At 41.7% G+C, this 27,099-nt stretch overlaps 1 protein-coding gene across 4 annotated transcripts in view; it reads left to right on the top strand.

The window, feature by feature from the left end:
- The window catches only part of SPPA (signal peptide peptidase), a 471,996-nt gene that overhangs the window by 93,594 nt on the left and 351,303 nt on the right, over window positions 1-27,099 (top strand). For all 4 annotated transcript variants that reach the window (XM_089448936.1, XM_089448939.1, XM_089448935.1 and 1 more), the window contains 2 exons: window positions 22,874-23,044; window positions 23,147-23,250. In XM_089448936.1, the coding sequence (XP_089305062.1) occupies window positions 22,874-23,044; window positions 23,147-23,250 (275 nt within the window). The remainder of the gene's footprint in view (window positions 1-22,873; window positions 23,045-23,146; window positions 23,251-27,099) is intronic.

Here is a 27,099-nt window from a genome sequence, read left to right as displayed (position 1 = left end):
TTGTCCTCTTCCTTGATTTCCGACACTTCTTTTACCTCTGCCATTTGACTTGCCATTCCTTTGATTGCCTTGAGAGGGATTTTGATCATCGTCCCGGTGTGAGTCCCTTTTATTAGGGCACTCCCTTGCATAGTGACCCATTTTATTGCAATTGTAACATCGTCCTTTTCTTCCACCCTTAGGTCCAGCCTTTCCTTTGAATTTAGCCCCGGAATTGTTTCTTCTTTTAGTATGAGAAGAAAAGGCAGAGGGATGACCTTTAAGTATGGGCATTTCTTGCTCTTCCATCCTTGTTTCTTCTTGAATGCATCTGGCCATTAATTCCTCAAATCCAGGAATTACGTTATTGTTGAGAAGTGTAGTCCTGAATATATACCATTAAGATGGCAGTCCTCCAAGAGTTGTGAGTGTCATTTCCCTGTCAAGAATTACTTCACCAATAGATAGGAGACCGTTCTTGATCTCGGTGATCCTTAAGAAATATGCTTGCATACTCTCATCTTTGCCCTTCTTAATTTCCTTCAGCTTATTTATAAGAAACAAGACTTGATTTGCATCATTAACTTTAAATAAATTCACCAGTCTATCGTAGATTTCCTTGGAGGTGTTCAGCTCGGAAACATAGGCCACCAAGCGCTTGTCGATAGAGCCCCGGATGATCTTCCTTGCTTTGACTTCGCCCTTGGTCCATTTGTTCCTAGCAGCAGTGGATGCATTTGATGGAGGTTCAACAATCCCGCTTCTCACATGGTCCAACACTTCTTGCTCTTCTAATGTTAGATCGAGAGACATCTTCCATCCGTGATAGTGAGACTTCTCACGGAGTTTGTCTTCAGCAGGGAAGTGTGTTGAGGACCCCATGATTTCTTTTTAAGATAGCCTTGCCAACCTTCTCTTCGGTGATTGCTCTTGCTCTTGCTCTTGTTTGGGCTTTGTCTTCACCTCAGCTCTAATACCATGTTAAATTATGGTATGTTCTATGCTTAGAGCAATTTATTTATTTTTCTTCTTATTAGCCACAGATTAGCAATCACATATACATTAAGTAAAGCGCAGATAGAACATTAAATGATCAACAGAAAACAAGCCAAAACAAGAGACACAAAATGTGGCGGCTAGCCAGGGACAAACCCCAATGCGGGGAAACCCTTTGATCAAATCTTCTTTTATCTTCAATAGTTCAGCAGAGAGAAATAGTACCAAATCTAAATTCTGTAATTTTATATCAGCAGCAGCAAACCCTAGATCAGCAAAGTCAAACTTGGTCAAACTAGCTGAAATTGACCTTTAAAATACTTGGTCAATTTCCGGTCAACTTGTCCTTGAACAACCTGAAGAAACAACCCCAAAAGTTCAGTCAATTTGTAGATTTCTGAAGTCAACTGCAGCCCTAAACTAGGGCAGTCAATACTGGTCAAACCAGAGGTTAGATCACCTCGATTTTTGTGCCAAAACTTGCGGCCTGCCTAGGAGAGGCAACCACACCCAATCCGCACTTTGGAAGGTCAACTCTTGGTCAACGTTGGTCAAAGAGATGACCTGCTGCCCTAGCGTCCTTCTTTTTGCGTCTTCTTTGCCCTAGGATGTCTTCCTTTCAGCCACATGTGAGAGAGAGAGAGAGGCTCCTTTTATACATAGGAGAGAGAGAGAAGATGAGTGAATTGAATTGTCCAAATGAGGAGAATGCTCCTTGTATTTATATGCAAACGTTGAGGTTCAATAGAAATGACTGTTGGGCTTCTGAGCTTACATAAGTTTGCTGGCCGACCTTGACAATTTGTCCATAATCAAAATAAATTCATATCTCCATAAATACTTATCGGAATCGGATGATCTTTAGATCAATCCTACACCTCTCGATGAGAGGAATTTAGGAAAAATATCAAAAGCCATAAATAAGGTGATCCACATGGAGTTTGGCCCTAGTTTCCAATTTTAACATCTTGTTTGCTCTTGCTTTTTGTCCTTCCTCTGAGGACACTAGGAGATGTAGTGACTGAATTCACCACACTCAAAGCACTTGACCTGCGACAAGTATTTCTTCTTCTTTTCTCCTCCCATTGAGCCTTTTCCCTGACTGGGACCCTTCTTCACCTTCCCTTTACTTGTAAGGGCTACGTTCTCCTCATCCTCCTCCTTCGGTCCCTTGTTGCTGCCCTTGATAGTACCCGCTGCAAGATTGAGCCTCAACTCCTCTTGAGTGAAGTCACTTAATAGACGATCCCATCGAGGTAGCGTATCTTGCTTAGAAATAACTTAGACGAAAGTATGCCACTCCTTGGTGAAACCGTTGACAGTTGTCCACACTAGCTCGCTTTCTTCAGGTTTCTCACCCACTACTGCAAATTCATCTCTAAGCGTCTGAATTCTAGTGAGATAGGATATAATTGCTTTTCCCTTTTGCATCTTGGTATTCCTCAACTTCTCCTTGAGAATCATTTTACAATTCTCTGATGGATTCTCATACAGGTTTATGATGACATCCCACATGTCCTTTTCTGTATTCTTGTCTTCAATATGCGGGACTATGTGATCCCGAACCCCATCTAGGACCATCCTCTTAGCTTTGGCCATTTCTTTCTTGAAGATAGCCCACTATTTTGGATCTGTTGGCTCTACCATGACATTTGTCACGAATTTCTTTAGACCATGCTCGTTCAATAGGAATTGCATTCTGGCCTTCCATACACAAAAGTTAGAGGCTCCGTCAAGTCTTTCTTGATTCCTGAGACTTGCTGTGGCCATCTCTGCGAAACTCAAGTATGCGGAGGTCAATGAACTGGAACTTCCTTTTCTCTTTTCGGCAATTAGTTTTGTCTTCTTCTTGTGCTCACACTCCTGGAATGCACAGATCTGGCCTTTGGGAACACGTACAACCTCGGATCTACCTCCAGTTGGGGCGCCTAACCTCCCTTTGCCTCTGGAAGAAATTCACTTTGCCTTCCAGACACTGATTCTACCTCCGACAACTAATCAAACCCTCTTCAAACAACTTGCACTGTTGGACGGGCTAATTCGCACTACAAAATACAACCTCTTCTTGTCGGAATTTTGATCTCCTCTCCCTTATCTGGGAAAATTGGAAATCCTCTGAGAAATTGCTGGAAATTCCTCGTGTGCTTTCCTCTTCCTTCCTAATGTAGGTATGCCGCTGTAAATCCCTACTGCAAATTTCCGTGCCCAGATCTACTCTGCGAACTGATTGATCTGCTCACCGGAATTACCTCTTGGCAATACCACTGCTTGTTGCCAAAGATCTGAAGAAAAATCGAACTTTTCGTCCACTTGGATTTGGAAATTGATTTTCTTCTCTATAAATCGAACCCCTTGCTTGGCCTACGCAGATCTGGATCCTATGCTTCAAATCTCCCTCTAAAATTGCACGATCTTACTTCCTCCACTTCCGAGTCTTAGATCTGATGAACTACCGCTCTGATACCATGTAAAAAATCCACGATTGTAATAAATTGGAAACTATTCTTGTAACTAATGCAGTTTATTTGTCTTTTGTCATTTAATTAATGAAAAAAATGAATAGATCACTACTGCAATCTTCACAATTAAAATAAACACTGCGGAAATAAAGCAAGAACTGAGAAATAGATGCACACACAAAAATGACACTGATGTTTGGACTAACGTCCTTGTAATAATTCCGAAGGGAAAACTAGTGTAGAAGATGAGGGTTTATATTTTATTATCTTAAGCGAATTAGAGAGTACATAAATCTGCTTGCCCAAAACATTGGCAAAGCTCCATAAAATTGTCTCCACCACTCCAACTAGCAGATCAACCTAGAAACCCTTTCCCTTACAAAATCAAATTCAACCACCTCTAGTAAATGCATGCAAAAAACATTGTTGCGAGTAATACATACTAGTTGGAAATTGAAATTCTGTTGATCTTGCACTTTTTCGGTGATACTGCACTCGCATTAGGCAATTTGCTCTTTCCTTTGGATTTGATCCTTGACAACTGGAAATACGTTTTGCTGCTTAGATCTGCGCACTAGAGAAATCACACCCACTGGTACGACCTTCCTGCAGAAGAAATAGACCTTTCCTCTGACACTAGAAATCAGTGGAAAATATCCCCTGAAAATCTCTGTCCAATTTCTGTTGAACTCTTTGGCTGATATTCTGATGGCTCGAACTCTTCCCTCGCTGAATGTTGCGCACTGGAAATTTGCACTACCTTGCTTCCTTGCTCATTCAATGTGTCTTCTCCAAGCCCCATCGATTTGTTGTTATAATTCTCTCGCTAGAGCACCAACAACCAAGATCTAATAGTGATCGATGGCTCAAATCATCTAAGACTCCGTCAAATAACTTTTTAGAAGTCTCTAGAGAAAAAGTCGATTTCCTTTACTATTACTCTTTAATTACCTAGTTTTCCTAAGTTAAATTTAGGAAATTTTAATTATCTGGTCAATTAATTTAATTAAGGTGTTTCAGAGCCATATCTAGCGAAACCATTTCTGGGTTATTGAAGATCTCATGTTCCTTAGTTTCTTTGACACCTTATAGACTAGAACCCCTGTCCAATGTTAACACCATAATTAAAAACTAACACATAATGGTTTTGTTGCCTCAAAATCTAGCAAGGTCTTTTGAGGGGAGCTCGCAAGACAAGAACTAGACTAGGTGATAACACTATGAGGTGTGGCCCTCTCTCATCACAACTAACACCTCTTGCTCTTTAGTGGATTTTCACCTCAAGGGAGGCTTCCCTATATTGGTCACCTAATGGATATTCAAGTCTAATGCTTAGAGGGACAAGGATAAGAGAAGTACTCAACTTAAGGATAGGGCTCTTATTAGCATAGACAAAGCATAGTGTACCTTCCAAAGGCCTATCTAGGGCACAAGTTACCTAGGGTTTTGTGAATAAGCAATGTAATACGCTTACTTATGTGCTCTTGGTCAGGAAAATGCTTGACAAGATGAATATGATCAATGTTTGGAACAACAAGCCTTCAATAAGCCCAAAGTTGAAGCCTAGGGCTAGATTATGGTTTGCCTAGGGCAAGAATTGCTTAGGGCCTGTGATGTGCCCTAAAATGGAAGAATTCACCTTGGGAAAAGGATGATTTTGAGGAAATTGTTGATTTGGGGTAACATCGGATGTGCTCTAACCATGAAAATTGGTGGAGAGATTAAAGCACATGAGATCTCCAAGACCCAGAAATGGTTTGGGGAAAATCCACCCGGTTAGAGAGATATTAAAATAATTAATATTTTTAATGGAGTTCCTAAGTCTAAACTTCGGAAAATTAAAATATTAATGGGTATTAATATAAAACTGGGTGAGAATGTTATAAATGACATGTATCAAGTCAAATCTAATCTTAGCCATTGATTAGATATTTAATCTTGGTTGTTGAATCTTAGTCGTTGATTAGAGATTTAAACTTGGCCATTGAAGACTCAACATAAAAAGTATAAGAGGAGGCTTGAGGGTCAGTTGGAGACACACCAAGATTGATCAGTTAGTTTGATTTTCTAGAGCGGGGTTTGCTGAGAAAAGTCTAACAAGTGATTTGAGTTGCAGCGAGGGGCAGTGAGTGTATAGCAAAAAGGCAAAGATAGTGCTGAAGGACTAGCGTAGAGGAGTGAGTGTATAGCAAAAAGGCAAAGATAGTGCTGAAGGACTAGCGTAGAGGCAGAGGAGGCTACACAAAGCCAGCAGGAGCCACACAGAGGGCCAGAGTGACTGCGCAGAGGCTAGTAGGGCCTGCGTGGGTGATGCAGAAGGCTAGAGAGCCAGCGCAGAGTAGCAGAAGGCTGACACAGGGGGCTTTTGAGTGACACAGAGGCCAGGAGGGCTAAGGCAGAGCTTCAGAGAAGTGTCAGAGAGATTTTCGTGAAGCAGACTTGCTGAATATCTGCTTCCAAAGAGAGGTATTACTGCCAGATTGATTTCTCTATTGGGTGAGCTAGTTTGGCACCCTAGTTGTACTCAAGAAAGCTGCTTAATAATAAAACCTTCAGAATTGTTGCACCGGTTTTCCCAAGTTGGGTTTTTCCTGGGACGATTGTCCAAAAATAAAAGTGTGCCTTTTGTGTTTGTCTATTCTTTCAGTTGATGATCTGTTGATGGTTGAGACTGCATTTGTGTTTATTTTTAGTATTTATATGGTTAAATAACTTGTTAAAGGAATAAACAAGTAGGTGAAATAAACCAGATAGTGCAGGAAGAATTTCTAACGAGTTAAACTTAGAAATTTCAACATGGTATCATAGGGTTGCAAATCATAGGAGAATTGAAGGCACAAGTTAAATCATAAAATTTGCAGCAGAAACAGTTGTCCCGAGAGACAGAGTTGTTCCTAAGCAGAAGCCAACAGAGGAGTGAAGCAGAGGGCCTGCGTCATCATTTCGAGCCAGAGATAGGCCAGTGCAGAGGCAGAGAGAGGTAGAAGGGGCTCAGGAAGAGCCATGTCATCCTACTCAGTTAGGTAGGCTTGACGTAGTTGGCCAGAAGAGCGATTCAGCGTTTTTCAAGATTGCGCAGAGCTAAGTGGCTCAGTTTCTTCAGCTGCTAGGACCTAGGAGCTGTGGGCAAATCGTGGATTGGGAAATTGGTGGGGTACTGTTGCTGTCGAAGTAGAAAAGTACCTAACGGGATAGAACCAAGGTAGAGGGAGTCACTACCTAGGTGGATTTCTAGCCAAGAAATCTAGATCAGTGTTGCAGGAGCAAAGGGGATCGAAGAGGAGCAGTTCGAAAACTGGCAGGAGGATTTCTAGAGGGAAATTGAGACTCAGAGAGAGTCGAGGAGAGGATTTCCAAGAGGGAAATCGAGACTCAGAGGGAGTCTAAGAGAGAACTTCCAGGAGGGAAGTTGAGGCTCAGAGGGAGTCGAGGAGAAGAGCGGAGATGGCAATGAATGGACTGAGGGATCAGGACAGGTCGGAGGGGGCATCCAACTTTGTCATCTGGAAGGCTAGGATCCTGTTTGTTCTAGATAGACATTGCATCAAGGGCTTCGCCTTGAGAACCGTGGCTATCCCAGTCGACCCAGTTGATAACGAAAGGAATGAGGATGCAATGGCCAAGGCAAAGTGCATAATCCTTTATGGGGTCAAGGATCATGTAGTTTAGCATATTGCCAAGAAGAACACGACAAAGGAGATGTGGGATACCTTGACGACATTGTATCAAGGCATTTCCGTGTAGACATTGTATCAAGGCATTTCCGTGGTAGTGTGAGGGATTTTAAGACTCTAATCTAGACCCAAGGTCATGGAAATTCAACATGGTACCAGTGCGTGTCTGATCTACTTTGGAAGTGAGAAAATCAGAGTTGTAGATAGCGAAGTACAGCGTGAGAGGGAGCTGGCCACATTGTCAGTGAAGGGTTCACTACAATGGCGAAGTTGCAGGTATGTATCTGATATGAGTACAGGTTGGAGGGGTTCTCCAACTATATTCCATAGAAGGAAAGGATCAAGTTGATATCGCAGGTCAATAGGATCTGGGATTTTACCGAGAAAGAGATCAAGAAACCAACCGACCCTAAGGAGCTGGAAATATGGGAATATTTGGATGCGAGGCTGATATTGATCATCCTTGATGGTGTGCGGGATGCCCTAATACCTCATTTGTCTAGGAAGAACACCACACATAAGATGTGGGTGTCTCTTCAGAATTTTTTCTCAGAATAAGAACGAGAACCAGGTATTGGTATTGGAGGATAAGTTGAATTCCACCAAGATGTTAAAGGGTGAAATTGTGACCTTGCATCTGACAAGATTGTATCAGGTCAAGGATGCGCTTAATGTCATCGGTGTGATTGTCTCAGATGGAGATATGGTAAGGATTTCCATGAAAGGGTTCACCGAGGAATGGAAGCCCTTCATTAAAGGAATCATTGTTAGGGAGAAGTAGTCAAACTTGGATAGGTTGTGGGATGACTTCATTCAAAACGAGTTGTGAGATGAGGATCTTCAGCCAAAGCAGAAAGCTTTAGATGATGATGTGGCACTCGCATCATGAATGAAAGGTAAGAAAAAGAAGGACTTGAGTAAATTCAAGTGTTTCAGCTTTGGCAAGATGGGTCATTTTTCATCAAGTTGTACGAAGAAGAAGAAGGGAGATGATGAGAAAAGAAAAGGGAAGCAGGCCACCCTTATTGCCAATAAAGTAGAGATGGATAAGCTCACTAGAAGATTGGAAGACGAAGAGGAGGATTTTGCTATGATTTCTCATTTCTCACAGAGTACTATCAAAGAGGATGGATGGTATGTGGAAAGTGGTGTGACGAAGCATATGACAGGGTCACAGGATATTTTTGAGACTCTAGCTGGATGGGATCCAAAGTTGCACATGGTGTTAGGTGACAAGAGTCAATTGGAGATCCAAGGATTAGGTGTTGTGCCATTCAGAATGGAGACAGGACGTATGATGTGGGTCCAAGATGTATTGTTTGTACCAAGACTCAGATATAATGTGCTCTCCATCTCGATGATGGAGAAGAACGGGTTTGACATCTTGTTCCAGGATGGGAAGGAAATATTTGGGCTCATAGGCTCTAAGTCGATGGGATTGTACTCAGAATTAGAGAGCATAGTCTCTATAGGTTGACTGCGAAGCCTAAGGATCATGGAAAGAAGTAGGGATAGGTGTAGGTTCCAAAGAAGCAGGAGAAAATGTAGGTGTAGGTGCAGGCTTTAGAGGAGAAGGCATAGGTTCCCAAGAAGAAGGTACACTTTTCTGAGAAGGTCCAAGTTCCAAAGACTTAGAAGGAGCCTATTTCAAGAGGGATCTTGCAAATTCAAAGGGAGAGTCTGCAACGTAAGAAGAGCATGTGGTAAGTGTTGAGCAAGGGTGCTCCTACAACTTCCAATAAGGAATCATGTGGAAGACCTTACAGGATAAGAAGAAGAAGTAGGGTGCTTCTGGCAGTGACAATGACACTTCCGAGAAGGGCGTAGTTCACCGTATAGGGATTTCTTTGATTATGAGCGCCAAGAGTTGGGCAAGTGTTACGAGCAGTGATGATGATGAAATGATACTTCCTAGTCTTGGAAGTACGTCCCTCGCTAAGTGGGAGTGTTGATTTGTGTAGCTTGGGAGGTACTCCAAACCCTAGGGTTTAGGTTTTGGAGGACAAAGTGCCACAAGGGCAGCTTGTGGGCTTGAAACCCAAGTATGGGGTTTTGGCACCCATCGTGTTTTGGGGCAAAACCATGATGGATTCATGGCATTTGATGGATGAGGATGATAGTGCTCAAAAAGATGATTCTAAAGCACTGAAAATCGTCTAAATCCGAGTTGTCATTAGAGGGATATGAATTTTTGAGTTGACATAGTAAATATTGGATTTTCAAGTAGGCCGACTTGAAGAAAATTCCAAGTAGACATGTCTCTTCATGTGATTCATTGGAGGCCATAAAGGCTATATATTGAGGACTATTTGAGTCATTTTAGGCATCCAAAAGTGCAACACAAAGTAAGAGAAAATTTGTTGAACAAGGAGGGGATCTCTATTTTAGGGCTGCAGATTAAGAAGCTACTTCAACAAGGAGAAAGGGAGCCATTTGGATTTTCTTGTAACTGTTTTGAAGCGCGTGGAATTTTGTTTTTAGGCTGAGTTTACAAGGAGAGATTGGGAATGTTCTCAAGTGGTAATTCATCTCTAAACAGGCTGAAAATTTGATTGTCCTATGATGGTGAGGTCGCAAGCTTGTAGTGGCTAGTTTGATGGTCAAACAAGCCCTAAACAAGAAGTTTTAGTAGCCCACTCACACGACGAAGTATCCAACCTTGTGGAGGAAAATGAACTGTAATTTTATGAGGCAAAATTGACCACAGATGGTGGAAGAATATGGGCTGCAGTTTTTCCCTAACAAATGATCATATTTTTATAGTGTTGAATATCAGTCTTCAAGGTATGTACCTTCTTCATTGTTGCTAAGTGTTGGGTCCAGCATTGACCAAATTGGATCATATTATAGAGAAGCCTATTAGAGCCATTTATATGACATTCTGAGGTGAGGAAATGTCATATTAGGTGCAGATCCAATAGTGACGAGATTGGGTGTCATAGAGTTGGTTGGAGGGCAACGTGTTGGCTACCCAAAGTAGCACTAGATGAGCTATCTTGAAGGACGAAGAGCAGCTGAAGGTTGGGTGAAGGACAGTGCCGAAGTGCAACACTTTGATGGAATAAATTTGTTTCTAGCATGGAAGATTGGAGCTCAGGAATTGGCCAACCCAGAGAGAGTTTGATGCGCTCATGTTCATTGTAGCAGACATGACTTACAACAGTGATAGGAGGCAACCCTCTGAAAGTCTCGATGTGTAGTGGCCTTGATGGACTAAGGCACTACTAGTGAGAAGTACGAGTGTGACAGACCGATAGGACAAGATAAGACATAGAAGTGTTGCATCCAAGTTTTTCATTGTATCTTGTAACCATAGGCTATTGTATTTATCAGATTTGGATTAATATAATGAAGATTGGTGATTGTACATTATTGTACAATTTTGTTTAAAATTGTGTATATTGCACATATGTGATTTACTGCTTTATATTTTCATTGTGCAAAGTATTTTATGGTTGAGATTCTTGGTTTGGTAGCGTCAGTGATTTTAAGACTCTAACCTAGACCCAAGGTCATGGAAATTCAATAGGATGTGGTCATAAATATATGCATTGATAATGTTTTCTTGAAATGGGTTAAAAACTCCAAACCTGAATCTTGGTGGATTGGGAGTTGGGAAAAGGTGAGAAAAGCCATGGAAAGAGAGTTAAAGGTTGCATGGTAACCTAAGTTCTCTCTTATATAGCATTTTGTTGTTGGACCTATGAGGGTGCATTGAAACAGTCGAAGGCAAATAGTCTCATCAGTGATGCTATTGGATGAGAACCAGAAGTGAAAATTCATAACATGGTTTCTTGGGTCTTCCCCTTGTTTCACTTCGAATTGAATGTAACTTTGTAGGCATGGGTGGCCAATTCGGTCCATGTGCAATGGGGTCATTGGTTAACTTTCTCAAATCTAGAAGATTTAAGGAAGCTATGAATGGGACTTGGTTGTTGTTTGCCATTGCAAAATGATTTTGGATAGCAGCGTTTAAAGGAGTTCCTTGTAGGGAAGTGTGAGAGGTGTCACCCTGATGGGAACCATGTGGACTCCTTGGAGGGGTGGTGTGTGTTCTCCCCAAAAGGGTAGCATGTGGTACTCTGTGGATGAGGAATTAATTTCCGCATCTAACGAGTGCTGCCGCTCGAAAATTGAGTGAAACCGTAGGGAAATAAGTTGAAAATACTAATTGAAAAAGTAGTTTTTTACTTTTTCCTTCTAAAATTTGATGATATAATCCAATCTTATTATATTATTTCCACTTTTATTTTATAATATATTGTAAGAGGCCTATTTTAGACTTCAAAGTTTCTCTAATGGTCCTAGCATTTCAACAGAAATTTCTTTTGGCGGTTAATTCAACATAATTAATGTACCCCTTAAATGATCAGAATTGACTTTTCAACAATACAATAAATCAATAGAGAAATGTTATTAGGCAATCGATATAAATTCCTTCAATCAATAGTGTAGTAAACCCAACTTGTACAATACAAATATTCAACAAATCTACATCAACCCAATGATATTATTCCACATATACATGCACAATATAAACTACAAAAAAGTAATTGATGAATCAGAGTTAATATATTAATTGCCCTAGCCAGAGATTTATCAGCTTCCAAAACTGTAAATTCTATGCATTGATAATCCTCTAGTCTACCTCAGACTTGGAATTGATCTCTGCTTTCAATGTGTTGCGTATGCACCTTCATAATTGCACTCAAATTGTGGTAGTCCTCGGTCTGTGTTTATTTTTGTAGCATCAAATGTGTTCTAGCCAAGAAACTTTGTGGAGAAGCTAGAATACATGTATTCTCCAAAACCCATAAATCGTTTGGGAAAATTCCACCTAGAGATGGTTTAATTAAAATAATTAATCATTTTTAATGTATTCCTAAGTCTAAACTTAGGAAATGTGATTAATTAAAGGGTATTAATTAAATTTGGTGCGAATCTTCTAGATAAAGACAAGGATCAACTCCCAGTTAATGTTAGCCTTTGATTATGTTTTAATCTTGGCCGTTGGTGCTCCAACGAGAGATTATAAGGAGCTTGATGGGCACTTAGAAAATAGATCGAGATATTGAGAACTAGAGATCGAATTCTCAAGAGTAGCAGCGCTGAGTTGTCGGAGAGAGATCGAGTGATCTTCTTACAGTGAGGGGGAGTGATAGTAGACCAAAGGGTATTTTCTAGTCCCGGTGAGTGCAAGGCAGAGAAAGCATTGAGAGGTCCACAAAGGCAGCACAATGCTTCAGAGGGAGTCCACAGTTTTGTTGAGGAGCAGTCGAGATCTAGTGATAGAAGCCAAGGTGTGAGTCTGGAGGGCCAGAGGGTCGAGTTTCTAGTTGGCAGAAGGTTAGAAGGAGGTGATGCAGTCCTTGAGCTATGACGCAGTGACTGCGTGAGCCCACGCAGAGACTTCATAGAGATTGTGTAGGGCATCTCATCTAGAGCCTGGATCAGTGTCGGATCTCCAGTGATTGTGAGATATTTTACTACCTCTTTTCCAATTTATTCTCTGTATCGGATAGCCAGTTTGGGCATCCAATGATTTGTACTTAGAAAACAACTGCTTAATAATAAAACCCTCAGTTACTACACTGGTTTTCCTGTATTGGGTTTTTCCTGGGACCTTTCTCCAAAAATAACAATGTACATGTCTATGTTTATTTATTTCCTGTGCAGTATTTTGCTTTCGCAATATTGTATTTGTGAAGGCTGCAGTGTATATGCTTCGATATTTGCTGTAGGAAACTGCAACTAATTTGTTTGATTAATTTAACAAATAGTTTTGGGGACGTTTGTCAAAAATAACAGTGTACGTTTATGTGTTTATTTATTTCCTGTGCAATATTTTTCTTCCGTAGTATTGTATTTGTGAAGGTTGCAGTGTATATGTTTCGATATTTGCCACAGGAAACTGCAAGTAATTTGTTTGAATAATTTAACAAATAAAAGAAGCATTATCAGTTGTTGCAGAAGGATTCGGGGTCACCGAATTTTCACTTGGTATTAGAGCATAGAGCATAAGTCAGAGAGCTCAGAGCAAGAGAAGAGAAGGAGGTTCGAATTTCTGCATAGGCAACAATTTGAAACCCGAGAGGCAGCACAGTCGTTGGGCCAAGAGGATCGAGTTTTGAGGAAAAGTCTCTCTTAGTGAGTTGATAGAGAAATTAGATTTTTCAGATCAAATCTTGAATTTTCTAAGTCTATTTGTTAGAAAATTAATCTGTATTCTGCTGGTTTATTTTTTCTACTTGTAAATTTTGAACAAGTTATTTAAAATATTTAAATACTGAAATAAACACAATACAATCACAACATCTACAGATCATCAAGTAAAAGAAAACAAGCACACAAGTGAAACTGTTATTTTTGGACAAATGTCCCTAGAACAACCCAATGCGGGAAAACCGGTGTAGCTATTCTGAGGGTTATATTACTATGTAGTCTTTCTGAGTACAACAGGGTGCTTAACTGGCTCACTCAACATAGAAAAATATACGACAACAATACCTCTATATTCGGAAACAGGTATTTAGAAAACCTGTCCCACGAAACCCTCTCCGGCACAACTGAAGCTCAAAACTGGCCCTTCTGGCCTCTGCGTTAGCCTCCTGCTAACTTGTGTCAGCCCTAGGACCCTCTGGGTCAGCCCTCTGAGGCACTGCGCAACTTCTAGGACCCTCTGCATCACTTCAACAACCTTTGTGTGAATGATGTAGTCCCTATGCCTTTGTGTTGTCTTTGCTGGGCTTTGCATACCCTGGACTCGCTATTGCTCTCGCTCTCTCTGCTTTTGCGTTGGTATCCCAGTACTGTCTCTGCCTCTCTACCTCGTACTCATTGCCCCTCACTACTATCACTGATTCAACTTTGCTTAGCAACCTCGCTCTAGCAAAATGAATCACTGATCACTCTAGTGTGTCTTCCAACTGACCCTAAAGCCTCTTCTTATACTTTTCTCGTTGGTCCTTCAATGGCCGAGATTAAATCTCTAATCAACGACTAAGATTAGATTTGGCTTGATCCATGACATTTGGAACCTTCTAAACTAGTTTTATATTAATACCCATTAATATTTTATTTTTCCTAAGTTTAGACTTAGGAACTCCATAAAAAATATTAATTATTTTAATATCTCCCTAACTGGGTACAATTTGTCCAAATCATTTATGAGTCTTGGAGATCTCATGTGCTTTAGCATCACCACCAATTTTCATGGTTAGAGCACATCCGATGCTACCCCAAATCAACACTCCCTCTTAGCGAGGATTGTGCTCTAGTAATACTTCTCAATGAGCATCACTCTAATTATCCGGCACTGGAACCTGTGCTGATGCCAAGCCTACCTACCCAACATCTGCTGCGCTACTGCATCCTGTACTGCTACCGATGGCCCTACCACTGCCACTGCTGCATCCGTACGACAAATTCCTCTGCATCCGTGCTGCTTCTAGTTCATTCTCCCAACACTGCATTTGCACTGCAACCCCCTCTCATCATGCTACATCATGCTACTACACTGCAACTCAGTTACTGAGAAGTAACTTATCCACCCAACCTCTGACATCCCTGTCAGGCTAGAAACACTCCCGATGCTGAAGCTCTCTTTGCCGCTAACAAGTGCTCCCTCTACTAACCTCTACACTGCTGCAATAACTTCCTGCATCTCGCACCGTTGCACACCTCTCTATGCCATCCTGCATTGGTGCAACACTCCTGTGCCTAACACTGTTATAGCTTGCTAGCCTAGCACTGCTTGGGGACTCCTGCACTGTAGCACTCTTTGCCGCTTCATCCGCATTCGTCTCTACTAACATCCGCCAATCCTGCTACTCTCTCTTCGGGGCAATGGTGAGAGATGCAGGGAGTTGTTGCAGTAGCACAAAGGTCAGTAGAGGGAGCACTTGTTAGCGGTAGAGGAACATCGAGAGTGTTTCTAGCCTGACCGGGATGTCAAAAGTTGGGTGGATCGGTTACTTACTTCTCAGTAACTGAGTTGCAGTGTAGTAGCACGATGCAACATGATGAGAGGGGATGCAATGTAGTTGGGAGGATGGACCAGCAGCAGCACGGATGTTGAGGTAGTTGCCGTACGGATGCAACAGTGGCAGTGGCAGGGCTATGGGCAGCAGTACAGGATACAGCAGTGCAGAGGATGTTGGGCGGGGAGGTCTAGCATCAGCACAGGTACCGATGCCGGATAATCAGTGTGATGCTCAGTGAGGAGTATTACTAGAGCACAGTCCTCACTAAGAGGGAGTGTTGATTTGGGGTAGCATCGGATGTGCTCTAGCCACGAAAATTGGTGGAGAGGCTAAAGCACATGAGATCTCCAAGACCCAAAAATGGTTTGGACAGATTGTACCTGGTTTGGGAGATATTAAAATGATTAATATTTTTAATGGAGTTCCTAAGTCTAAACTTAGGAAAAATAAAATATTAACGGGTATTAATATAAAACTGTGTTAGAAGCAATGTTACTTGGGAGCGGGAGCGGAAGCGGGGAGCGGGAGCGGAAGCGGGAGTGGGAGCGACCATTTTCAGAAGCTCCCGGTTTGGGAGCGAATCCCGGAGCGATTTTTTAAAAATATATATATTTTTTATATTTTTTAATTTTTGATACATATATGTCAACAAAAACATGTAGAATGATGAAATAGACATAAAAAACATAAAAAAACATAAATTGATCATTGAACCATATCACATCAATCATCTAGAAATTATAATCGTCATCAACCTTAGTAAAATTAAAATACATATTACAACTGCAACATATTGAGTCTTATAAATCATGATTCATCAAATTCAATATTAAAGTTTCAACTTCAAGCTTTCAGAATTGAAAATTCAATAACATTTATCATCATTGATCACCAAAGTAACAAGTTGTACTTGTAAGCCAAGTTTAACCATTACAAGAAGTAATATCGAAGATATTTCTAAGTCCTAACTTCTAACTGTTAACATGATATGAAATGTTAAAAATTTATAAAATGAAACATGAATAATGAGATGAAATGAAACAACTTTAGTCTTTCACAAAGCATCATATTCATAATTCACAATCATTACCAATGAGTTATAATTGCCAAGGCCCAACTTCAAACTTCAAATTTTCATTGTCACAGTGATATAATGTTTACAAAAAATATCATAATGTCATAATGATATGAAAGAGTCAAGAGTCAAGAGTCAAGGACTCAAAACTCAACACTTAACAGTTATGAAAACTAAAGTGACAAGTCTAATAGAAACTAAAAAAGACAAGTAAACTGTAAATCTACAAGTGGCCCTTGCCACGAGAGTCTCCAGGAGTATAAGTAGGTCGTGGTGGTCTTCTAGGAGTCTCCCGCCCAGACCGACGACCAGAACTAGAGCCTCCACGCGAGGGTGTCGATGGAGGTGGCGACAGCAATGGAACAAGACTCGGGCCCCGAGAACTGCTACTGGATGGTGGAGGTGGAGGTGGCATGGCTGCTGCAGCTGCTTCAGCTTCATCCCGTACAAGCTCCTCTTCTAGTTCTTCCATATGTACAATGCCATCCTCCAAATTGTCGTCCTCAGGGTGATTGTCCCAAATTTTATATGTGGGATCTTCATTAGCCCGATCACAGTAATGGCTCAACAACCTCAAGTTGTAGTGCACATAAACCAAGATTTCTGCTCGGTTTTCGTTGAGCCTGTTTCTTTTCACATTATGTATATAACTGTAGGTGCTCCAACACCTCTCTGCAGAAGAAGAATTTACAACCTGTGAAAGAACTTTTATTGCCAATTTTCGCAAAAGTCCGTGGCCGCCATATGTTTCCCACCATGTGAGAGAATCAAATTTATCTTTGTCATCCATTGCATGGAAGTTACCATACAAACCACTGCCAGTGAAGTATCTGCCTATTTCAAGGCGCATAGCTGCACATTCCTCCCTGTCAGGCACCAACTTTTCTAATGCTTCCAGATATCCTCTAGTTACCTCTCGATCTAAATGGGGTTTGGTCCTAACACCACCCCTTGCTGCAGGTTTGCCCAACCAAGAATCTGAGTAGTATTTTGGCGTAAGGATATACGCCAAGCAATGTAGTGGAAGGTTAAGCCTATTCCACCGTTCACACACACAATCGTGAATCAGTTTGTACAGGTCGGGATCTTTGTTATGAACAATGTCTTTTATTTCCCCCAACATGGTATCCATTTGCTCATACACCTCGCCAATCACTGGTTTGTCTGTATCTGCAAACCGAATCATGTTATAAATTGGCTTGGTGAAATCCAATACCTGTCTCACAGTTGTCCAAAACTGCCCATCAAGAGCGGCCTCCTCCACCGTTTCAAAACCTGCAATGTCAGCTACATTTGTAGCCCTTTCCTTTAACACCTGCCAATGTGGACTTGATACCATGCTAGCTAATGCCTCTCTTACCTTCAAAAGGCGCCTGAAGGTGAGGTAATAGCTACCAAATCTAGTCCTCGCAATCTTCAGCAACTCCAATCTCGAGTGATTGCGGAAAAGGCCATGGGTATTGCTATGATTTGTAATAAATTTTATCATTTTTTTTCCTTTCTTGTACAAATCACCAATCCATTGGTATTGTTCATTTTTGTTTTTGACAATATCATGCAACAGAAGGTTCAATGTGTGAACCAAACATCCAGACCAAAATATGTTCGGGTATTTATCCTCAATAATTGCTCCCGCTGCCTTACAATTAGGAGCATTATCAGTGATGACTTGGATGACATTGTATGGGCCGATACGCTCAATTGTTTCAAGCAATGCTTCTGCAATGTTGATAGCGGTCTTGAACTTGTCTGAGTAATCATGTGCAACTAGAAAGATGGGACCACTAACAGACACGGCAAGAACACTTATCAATGGCTTGCCTTTTACATTTGTCCATCCATCAGATACAATGGACACCCCATTGTCAGTCCAAGAACTTGTCATTTTATTCAAAGAATGTGATATTTTTGCTTTTTCATGATCAAGGCCAACAGTTCTTGCCTTGTCATACCCAGGGCTCTTGTATCCTTTAGGGGCATCATTTATGGCAGAAACCATTTCGTGCCAATAAGGTGAGCGTAGAACATTGAATGGTATCCCACATGCATAGAGGAACCTGTAAACTTTTGAATCCACATCATTCCTACACCCCTCATCAAGGAAATCTGATATGGTTCTACGGCGTAAAGATGATGACCCTGTGCCTCCATGTCCATATCCACTGCCTTGGGAGGATGCTGAAGGAGTTCTTTGTGAGCTTGGTTCAAAGAAACCCCTTGATCTTTTTGCTCTGTATTGGGTGTCCTCCTCTTCCTTTATGTATTTGGCTCTATCTGCTGTTGACACCTTGTCACAAGTTTTGATTCCTATTTGTTTCTCTCCATCCCATGGCCTTTTCCCGCAGAGGTGTCTTCTAGCACGGGTGTATGAGCCTGTGTAGTCAGTGTTGCAATGGGGGCAATGAAATTTAGTGGTTCCACCCCCTCTCCCTGTTTCAGCCTTGTGAACATATTTCCACAATGGAGTTTGGTCTTGTTTAGTTTTTTGACCCTCATGTTCACCCTCCTCCACATCCTCCTCACTGGGGTTTTCACCCATTTGACTTCCTCCGGCTTCTTCATCCACCTCTTCAGTTTCAGGCCCCCTCCGTTTCCTACTCTCCACCACCATAATAACCAGAAAGGGGACCAGGAAGAGGAAAATGCCAATAAAAATCCTCAGGTCCATCGTGTTTGATGTTTGTAGGGTTTGAGTCTTGAATCTGCAAATTAATTTAATTTATTGGGATTAATTCATTTAATTTATTAATTTAATTTAAATTAATGATCTTTAAACTCAAACAGGTAAATGAAACTAACCAAATTAACTACCTAACCAGCTAAACTAACTAAATGATTAAGTTACTTACCTCTGCAAGTTTCCTTCTCGCTCCTTGGCACTTGCTCCTCGCTCCTCAGCTCTGGCTCCTTGCTCCTTGCTCCTTTGCTCTTCCTCAGCTCTCAAGCTCAAGCTCAATCTCATTGAAATGATTTTTTTTTGGCCCATTGGGCTTATAAACCAAAAAAAATTAGTTAAATTTTTTTGTTTTTTCGGGTCTGGCGGAATTTTTTTCCGCCGAACCGCTCCCGGTTCTTTAAAATTCGCTCCCGGAGCGTTTTTTAATGCCCGGGAGCGATCGCTCCCCGATCGCTCCCGGGCATTAAAAAGCGCTCCGGGAGCGCGGGAGCGATCGCTCCCTGAAGCGCTCCCTCACAGACCAGGGAGCGCAAATTTTTTTACGGGAGCGCGCTCCCGAAAATCGCTCCCGTCCGGGAGCGATTTGGGGAGCGCGCTCCCGACCTGCTCCCGAGCTGCTCCGGCCCGGAGCGCGCTTCGGGAGCGGGTTCGAGGGGGGGGGGGCGCTCCCCCGCAACACTGGTTAGAAGGTTCCAAAAGTCATGGATCATGCCAAATCTAATCTTAGCCGTTGATTAGAGATTTAATCTCGGCCTTTGAAGGACCAATGAGAAAAGTATAAGAGGAGGCTTCAGGGTAAGTTGGAGAACACAACAGAGTGATCAGTCATTCATTTTGCTAGAGCGGGGTTGCTAAGTAAAGTTGAATCAGTGATCAGCAGCGAGGGGCAGTGAGTATGAGGCAGAGAGGCAGAGATAATACTGGGAGACCAGTGCAAAAGCAAAGAGAGGGAGAGCAGTAGCCAGTCCAGGCTATGCAGAGCCCAGCAGAGGCAACACAGAGGCAGAGGGACTGTGTCATCCACGCAGAGGTTGTTGGAGTGACGAAGAGGGTCCCAGAAACTGCGCAGTTCCTCAGAGGGCTAACGCAGAGGGTCCTGGGGTTGACGCAGAGGCCAGAAAGGCCAGTGCTGAGCTTCAGTTGTACCGGAGAGGGTTTCATCGGATAGGTTTTATGAATAGCTGTTTCAGAATATATAGGTATTGCTGCTGTCGGGTGAGCCAATTAGGCACCCTATTGTACTCAAAAGGACTGCATAATAATATAACCCTCATAATAGCTGCATCGGTTTTCCCACATTGGGTTTTTCTGGGGATATATGTCCAAAAATAACTGTGTCACTTGTGTGCTTGTTTTCTTTTAGTTGAGGATTTGTAGATGTTGTGACTGTATTGTGTTTATTTCAGTATTTAAATGTTTTAAATAACTTGTTCAGAATTTACAAGTAGGAGAAATAAACCAGCTGAATACAGATTAATTTTCTAATGGATAGACTTGGAAAATTCAATAGGGCACCGTCTATCCATCCCTTTATCCCTCTCTGGTACAACCTCCCTCACCAGCCTTTCGTACTTCCCACGATCCGCATTCATTCACTGCCTCAGGCTATCCCGCGCCTCTATGCACTCTCGCCCCTATGTATACTCCCTCTTGCTCGTCCCTGTCACCTTGCCTGTTCCTATGTCTTGTTTCTCCTAACCCTTGTTTGTAGTTTGGCCTGTTGATTCCCTCTCCCCCTATCATGGTGCCCAGGCGTGGTTCTAGCCCGACTCCCTGGCGCGGTAGAGGCCGCGACCGTGACCCCTCTTGCTGGAGCAACCTGGGCACTCCACCCACCACCAGAGCCGAATCATCTGCCAGGAGAGCTGCTCTGAACTATGCCATTGCTGTTAATCCTAAGACAAAGGAAAGGATTGCTAACGGTCCTAAGGCGTGGGGTGTCCTCGGAAGAGGTGGCTGTGGAATTTGAGTGGATCCTCGACCCGAGTCTCACCAGGGCAAGGGAAAATCTGTATACTCGCGCAATTGACCTCTCCTGGCAACTTAAAACGATCCTCGGTCTTGCGATGTAGGAGTAGGCGGAAATGTCCAAGGTTGTGGAAGACAAAATTGACATGCTAACAGACAAGTTTGTGGTCTATGTTGAATTAGTGCACCACTGTCGCTTTGTAACCAGGGACTCTCTGCATTACACCATGTTGAAGAAGCGTGCTGCCACGGGTGTCCGCTCGCCCGATGAAGGATCTCCTAGTGTCAAGAAGGAGGCTATTGGCGCTTCCTCCAGTCGTCCGGTGGCTCCAGTTGCACAGGAAGGCAGTACTCAAGAGCTGCCCATTAGCCTGGACGATGACCCTGTGGAGGGCAACCCTTAGCGCCCAGGGTGGCCACTCTTTTTGCTATGTCTTCCAAGTACCTCTCTCTGGCTCTCGGTCATCGAAGGGCTCTCAGTGGCTTGCAAATCATCGACAATAAGGATTTTAGGGACAATTTTGCCTCCATCACTGTTATCCCTCCCTTCTGCATCATGGGAGAAATACTCAGCACGACTGTTTTTTGTAAATTTTCTCAAAATATCTCAGAAATTCTCTCTTTTTGTAAAATTCAATGTAAAAATTGGTCCATCTGAGGCTATGAAGGCCTGTGTTGTTGGCTCTGGTGCTAGAGCATTTTGCTCGCACAACCCAACCCTTTTTGTAAATACCACTTTTGTTAGTAATATATTCTATCTTATTCAAAAAAAAAATTAAGTTATTTCTAGGCGGAATTCCCATAAACGATTTCTGGGTTTTGGAGATCCTCTGTATTCTAGCCTCTCCACAAAATTTCGTGGCTAGAACACATCTGATGCTACAAAAACTAACATTTTATTATTTGTCAATGGGCAAGTTATAGCTTGTCCTGCTCAATGAAATTTGGGCAGCATTCATCCTTCTTCTTGGCCAAAGAACCCCTTCTCCCTCTCTAGGATATAGCATATGGGAGAAATTCTGAGTTGGGGGGATAGCTGGAATGTCAAGCATTCCCAACCCTTTAGCTTCCCCCAAGCTAGTTTCTCCTCCACGTTCATTTTTCTTTTGTTTTTTGTTAATAGGGGAAAATGTCTATGAGAGTTTGTTTTTAATATATCATTTCGTTTCTTTTACAATACTTTACCTTAAGCTTACATCTTATGTTGTTGCCCTATGTTTTGATTAAATGCAGGAGTGGACATCGATTATGATGCCCTGAAGCCCTTCACACCAACAAGCTGGTTTCTTCATTGTCCATAGCCTCGAACCTTCCCTGTGCCAGTCATTGTAGAGCTTGTGCTCTTTTTATTTGGATCCAGATCAATATATATTAAGCAAGAAGAGGCAAAACTTTTATTGTTTAAGATATTGAAATTGTTGTCTTGTGGTTTCTTTTTTCCCTTCTCCTTTGCTTCTACTTCCAAGAGAGATTGAGATTGATAGCTAGTGTGGAGTATCTGTGGTGGTGATTGGTTTTGTTGGGTTGTCACTAGTACTATCCCATCAGTAGAGTTTATTTGTATCTTGGAGTGTTGTTGTCCAAGCTTGTCAAAATTGTGTTCTTCCTTCGACTTTTGATAATAAAGACACAAGATTTCATTCGTGACTACTTTCTGTTTTTCATGTGTGGAACTTTTGTTTTCTTAAACTTTTGTGATTTTGTTCTTGACAGTGCCTTAGTGAATAGGCCTCAGATTATCTTCTGCCCAATTCAGTTTCTATCTTTCTTTTTCAACTCCACAGCCTACAGGAGACTGGTCATTGATTAAAATCTCTTGTTTATCATATTTTAAGCAAATTCTCATATCAAACAGTGAATACTCTGCTGTGAAATTTATTGGTTGGTATCATAATAGTAAGAGAAAACGATTACTTAATTTTCTGTATACCTGTGATTCCATGTTTTGGCGAATCCCATGTAAAGATATAATATTTTTTTTTCTCATTACTTAGGCTTTATTATCTGTCCATCTTTTGATGGGAATTTATGCAATTAATGAAAATTGTCTATTGGTTTTACAGGAGTTCTTGAAAAGGCAGGTATAACACCTCAAATACAACGTATTGGAAAATACAAAAGTGCAGGGGATCTGTTATCTCGAAAGAACATATCAGAGGAGAATCGTGAGATGTTGACTGTTATATTGGATAATATCTATGAGAATTGGGTTCAGAAAATATCATCTACTCTAGGTATTTTTGTCAAATTTTACCTTTCCTTGACAATCCATGTTTTTTGCTCACTTTTAACTCTTTTGTCAAGTGAATTTTTTTTTCAAATTTTCATGGAACCAGGTAAAACAAAGGAAAATATTGAGATTTTTCTCAATGAAGGTATTTATAAAGTAGAAAGGCTAAAGCAAGAAGGATGGATCACAGATATAAAATACGATGATGAGGTCAGTATCTCACATAGAAGCATTGATTTTGTAAAATGTGAGAAATCAGATGTGGTTACATATTTCTTGAGGTTGTATGTTCTTTTAGGAGATGATTAAATGTGTAATAAAACTACTGTTTTATTTCCGATATTAGAGGGGACAGAATTATAGGTACACTCTAGTTTTTTCTCTTACTGAATACCAAGGCTATATATGATTGAGTGAATACATTGCAAGTTGAATGGCTTTGGAAAGTGGTGACATGATGTACAAACTTACAAAGTATGGGAGGTCTATGGTAATCTGCTTTATTCTTTTCATAAAATCAAAGTCCCTGAGATCATTAGATGGAATAAAATAGATGAGTCGAGTATACCAGGAAAGGAAGAGAGTGAAACATTTACAACCTTACAAAATCAAAGAATTATTGCAACTTGCGACAAAAGTGTTATTGCAGATGGATACATAATGCAAATGATATCTTTGTAGAACCTATGAAGTAAGATGTTTTCAAATTTGAAAAATAGCAGAAATGACCCTCAGGAACATGTTTCTAATTTTGTCCAGGAATTTATTGTTGATTTTTTGGTAGCTTTGGTTGGTATTCAAAGAGGAAAATTGAATTTAATTTTAGATTACTCAAGTCAGCTCAAAAGAGGGAAAATTAAATTTTTGAAAATCAAATTTTTTACCTCCAAAATTTCAAGTTGGCCAGCCCTAAAGTCACACCAATCCGGGCTCATTCATTCACTATATATTACCATTCGTCCTTTTCCTCTAGGAGCCAATTCGGATCATCTTCATCTTCTATTTGTTTCTGTCCACGCATGGGAAAGAGGAGGACTTCTGAGGCAGAATGAAGGACGAGTTCATGTCTAAGAATGAAAGATGAGCTTATGCCGGAGGTAGAATGAAAGATTAGTTTATGTCTGTTCTATGGCAAAATTTGAAGGACGAAATACTCCATTTCTGTAGAAGGGCCAAAGCCCTAGAAAGAGGACTCATATCTTCAGATTGATGTAAAGGTTAGACTTTCACCTCGAGAGTTTACTATTCATGGAAGAAAGATTGGTTAAGCCCTAGGTGTGAAAATTCAGAAATCTGAATCCTATTGCAGCAAATGGAAATTATTCTCCTAATTGTTATTTTAATTAACAATTTATTTACTGTTTCCTACAACAAATACTGAATAACTCACACTGCAACCTACACAAATAAAATTGTGGAAGAATAAACGCTGGAAGAAATGCTAGCACACACACATAAAATAACACAATTATTTTTGGACAAATGTCCCCGGAAAAACCCAACTTGGGAAAACTGGTGCAGCAGTGAGGGTTTTATTTTATTATGCAGTAGTGAAATTTGAGTACATCTATGGATGCCCAACTAGTAATCTGAACAACAAGAAAATTTGGCAGAGATATTCCCTAAGCAACCCCGACACTTGCGTTCCTGCACTCATGCTGCCTGCACTCACGTTCCTGCACTTGCATGTTCCTGCATTCGTGTTCCAACACTTGCGCGTTTGTGCAATGGGAATAACTCAACCTCTTGCTGCTACCTCTTCGGATCTGGAAATCTTCCTCCGGATCACTGTCCCTGCCCCTCACTGACACTGCGTCCCTTTTTGGCTCGAACTCTATTGATGCTAGCTCGATCTGCACAAGGAACTGCTCAAGTGTACTCTCCAAGTGCACATCGACTTCTAATAATCCCCTGTTGGGAATCCAACGACTAGGATTAAATCTTAATTGATGGCTAGGATTAACTAGAAGTCGATCTGTGTGCGTTTGTAGAACATTCACACCTTGACTTAATTAATTTTGATTAATTAACCATATTCCCTAAGTTTAGATTTATGAAATATTTAAAAACTGGTTAATAATCTAATTAAGTCATTTCTAGGCGGAATTTCCAGAAACGATTTTTGGGTTTTGGAGATCTTTTGTATTCTAGCCTCTCCACAAAATTTCAAGGCTAGAACACATCCAATGCTACAAAAACTAACACTCCTCTTAGCGAGTATGTTTTAGTGCTACTACTCACCCTGTAGCAGCACCCTGTCTTTGCATCATCTCCTGTCACACTACTAATGTCTGGCCATACTGCCCACCAACCATTGTGCAACTTTGATATATGCTACATCTGTGCTATTGACCCTGTTGAACTGCTGCCAACCCTGCATTTGCACTGCAACTCCCTCTCATCTGTTGTTGTTGCAACTGAGAAGCATCCTAAATACTGAATCAACTGTGATCAATATAATGCATCTGTCACCTGAGCCTTTGACTGCTATTAGTATCTGCATTGTCGCTGAAGAATTTGCGTTGTTGCTGACTCTGCACTGTGCCAACTGTAGTGCTGCCAACTGTAGTGCTGCCAACTTTGTGCTGCGCTCCCCAGCATTAGACTACTACTAGTCTCTGCAACTCTCTCTGGCATCTGACTGCATCAACAACCATTGATCCATCTTGCTACTGTATACCGTGGGCCCTCGTGGCAAGGTATTGATCCATGAGGTGGACTCCTCAAGGATCCTGCCCATATGTAGTGCTTTGGGGCTACAAAACCAAGTCACTCCACCTCACTCCTAGAGGTATGTCAACAAACATAGCGAAATTTGATCTACTCATATTGCTGCTACTACTGCTTTGCCGATGCTTTTGCACTGCAGCTGCAAATACTGCAATAATGAGTCTGATATCCTCAGATCCTGAAGTACTAGCTTCCATAGGGTTGCTCCCTCTGAAACTAGACTCCCCTTGAGTCTCGATCTCCTAATGGAAAATCTCTTTGCTCCCTCCTTGCAACTCGCATTATCCTCGTGTACTAGAAACTGGACTACGTAGCTCTGCACTGGGAATCTTCTGGCTGGAACTGCACCTGCATCTTGCAACTGGGCAATTCGTGATGCTTGTGTCATTGCATCTAGCTCTGCAATTGTCTCTCGGGTACTAACTGCAACTAGATTTGCAACTGTCTAATGACAAATTACGTTTGCTGACATTGGACCTACTACTATGATACTGTGGGCTCTTGTAGCAAAGGTGATGGTCTTGCTGCAACTGCGCTGGAACTGATTTGGCTGATCTCCTTGTTGCAACTGCGCTGGACCCTACCCATCTGGCACACCGGAGTCTCATACTCCTCCTCCACCTGGATTTGGTGCCCCACTCTCTCCTTTCAAGCCTATTGCCTAGATGGGACCCTTTCTTCCTTTGCAACTCACACTAGATAGCTCGTACTTCCTCCGGTATCTGCCTCCGGCAACTGGAAGTTGATCTCCTGCCCAGATCTGCGTTCTGGGTAACTCGCCCAACCTCCTATGGCAATCTCGTACAACCATCCCTGTAGAGCTGCAAAATCTGGGAACTCAAAACTGGAGAAATAAACCTCGAAGATATGTCGAAAACTCCCTCTTTCCTTCTGTTCAATTGCTGCTCAGCTATTCTCACTCCCTTTAGGAGTGAGAAAATCTGATCATAATGATTGCTGATTTGCAAGGAAAATTCGAACTTCTTGAGACTAGAAGTTCCCTCTGTGTGTGCTCTTCTTCCTTCCGCCCGACGTTGGCTCTGCTCTAGCAAACTGCTGCAAAACCGGTGCGTCCATCTAGAGACCTACTTTGCAAAATTCTAGGCTGCTCCCTTTGCCTCTAGAATCACTCGATTTGGAGAGATCACATTTTTCTACCCCTCACTTAGAAAAAATCGAGTCTCCTCAAGTAACTCGGCCTCTCGGAAAAGTGACTGCACTGCCTCTGGGGTTTCAATCTGCTTCCCACACTGAACAATGAAGCTCCTCCTTTCTTCGATGCTGAGCTCTCCGGTTGATCATCTGCTCTCTGATGCCATGTGAAAATTT

The sequence above is a fragment of the Pinus tabuliformis genome, chromosome X (assembly GCF_031772625.1).
Source record: "Pinus tabuliformis cultivar Carrire ecotype Pingquan chromosome X, CPIR1, whole genome shotgun sequence".
In the NCBI taxonomy this organism is placed as follows: Eukaryota; Viridiplantae; Streptophyta; class Pinopsida; order Pinales; family Pinaceae; genus Pinus; species Pinus tabuliformis.
The sequence above is the reverse complement of the archived record's forward strand: the minus strand, read 5'-3'. Positions and strand labels throughout refer to the sequence as shown.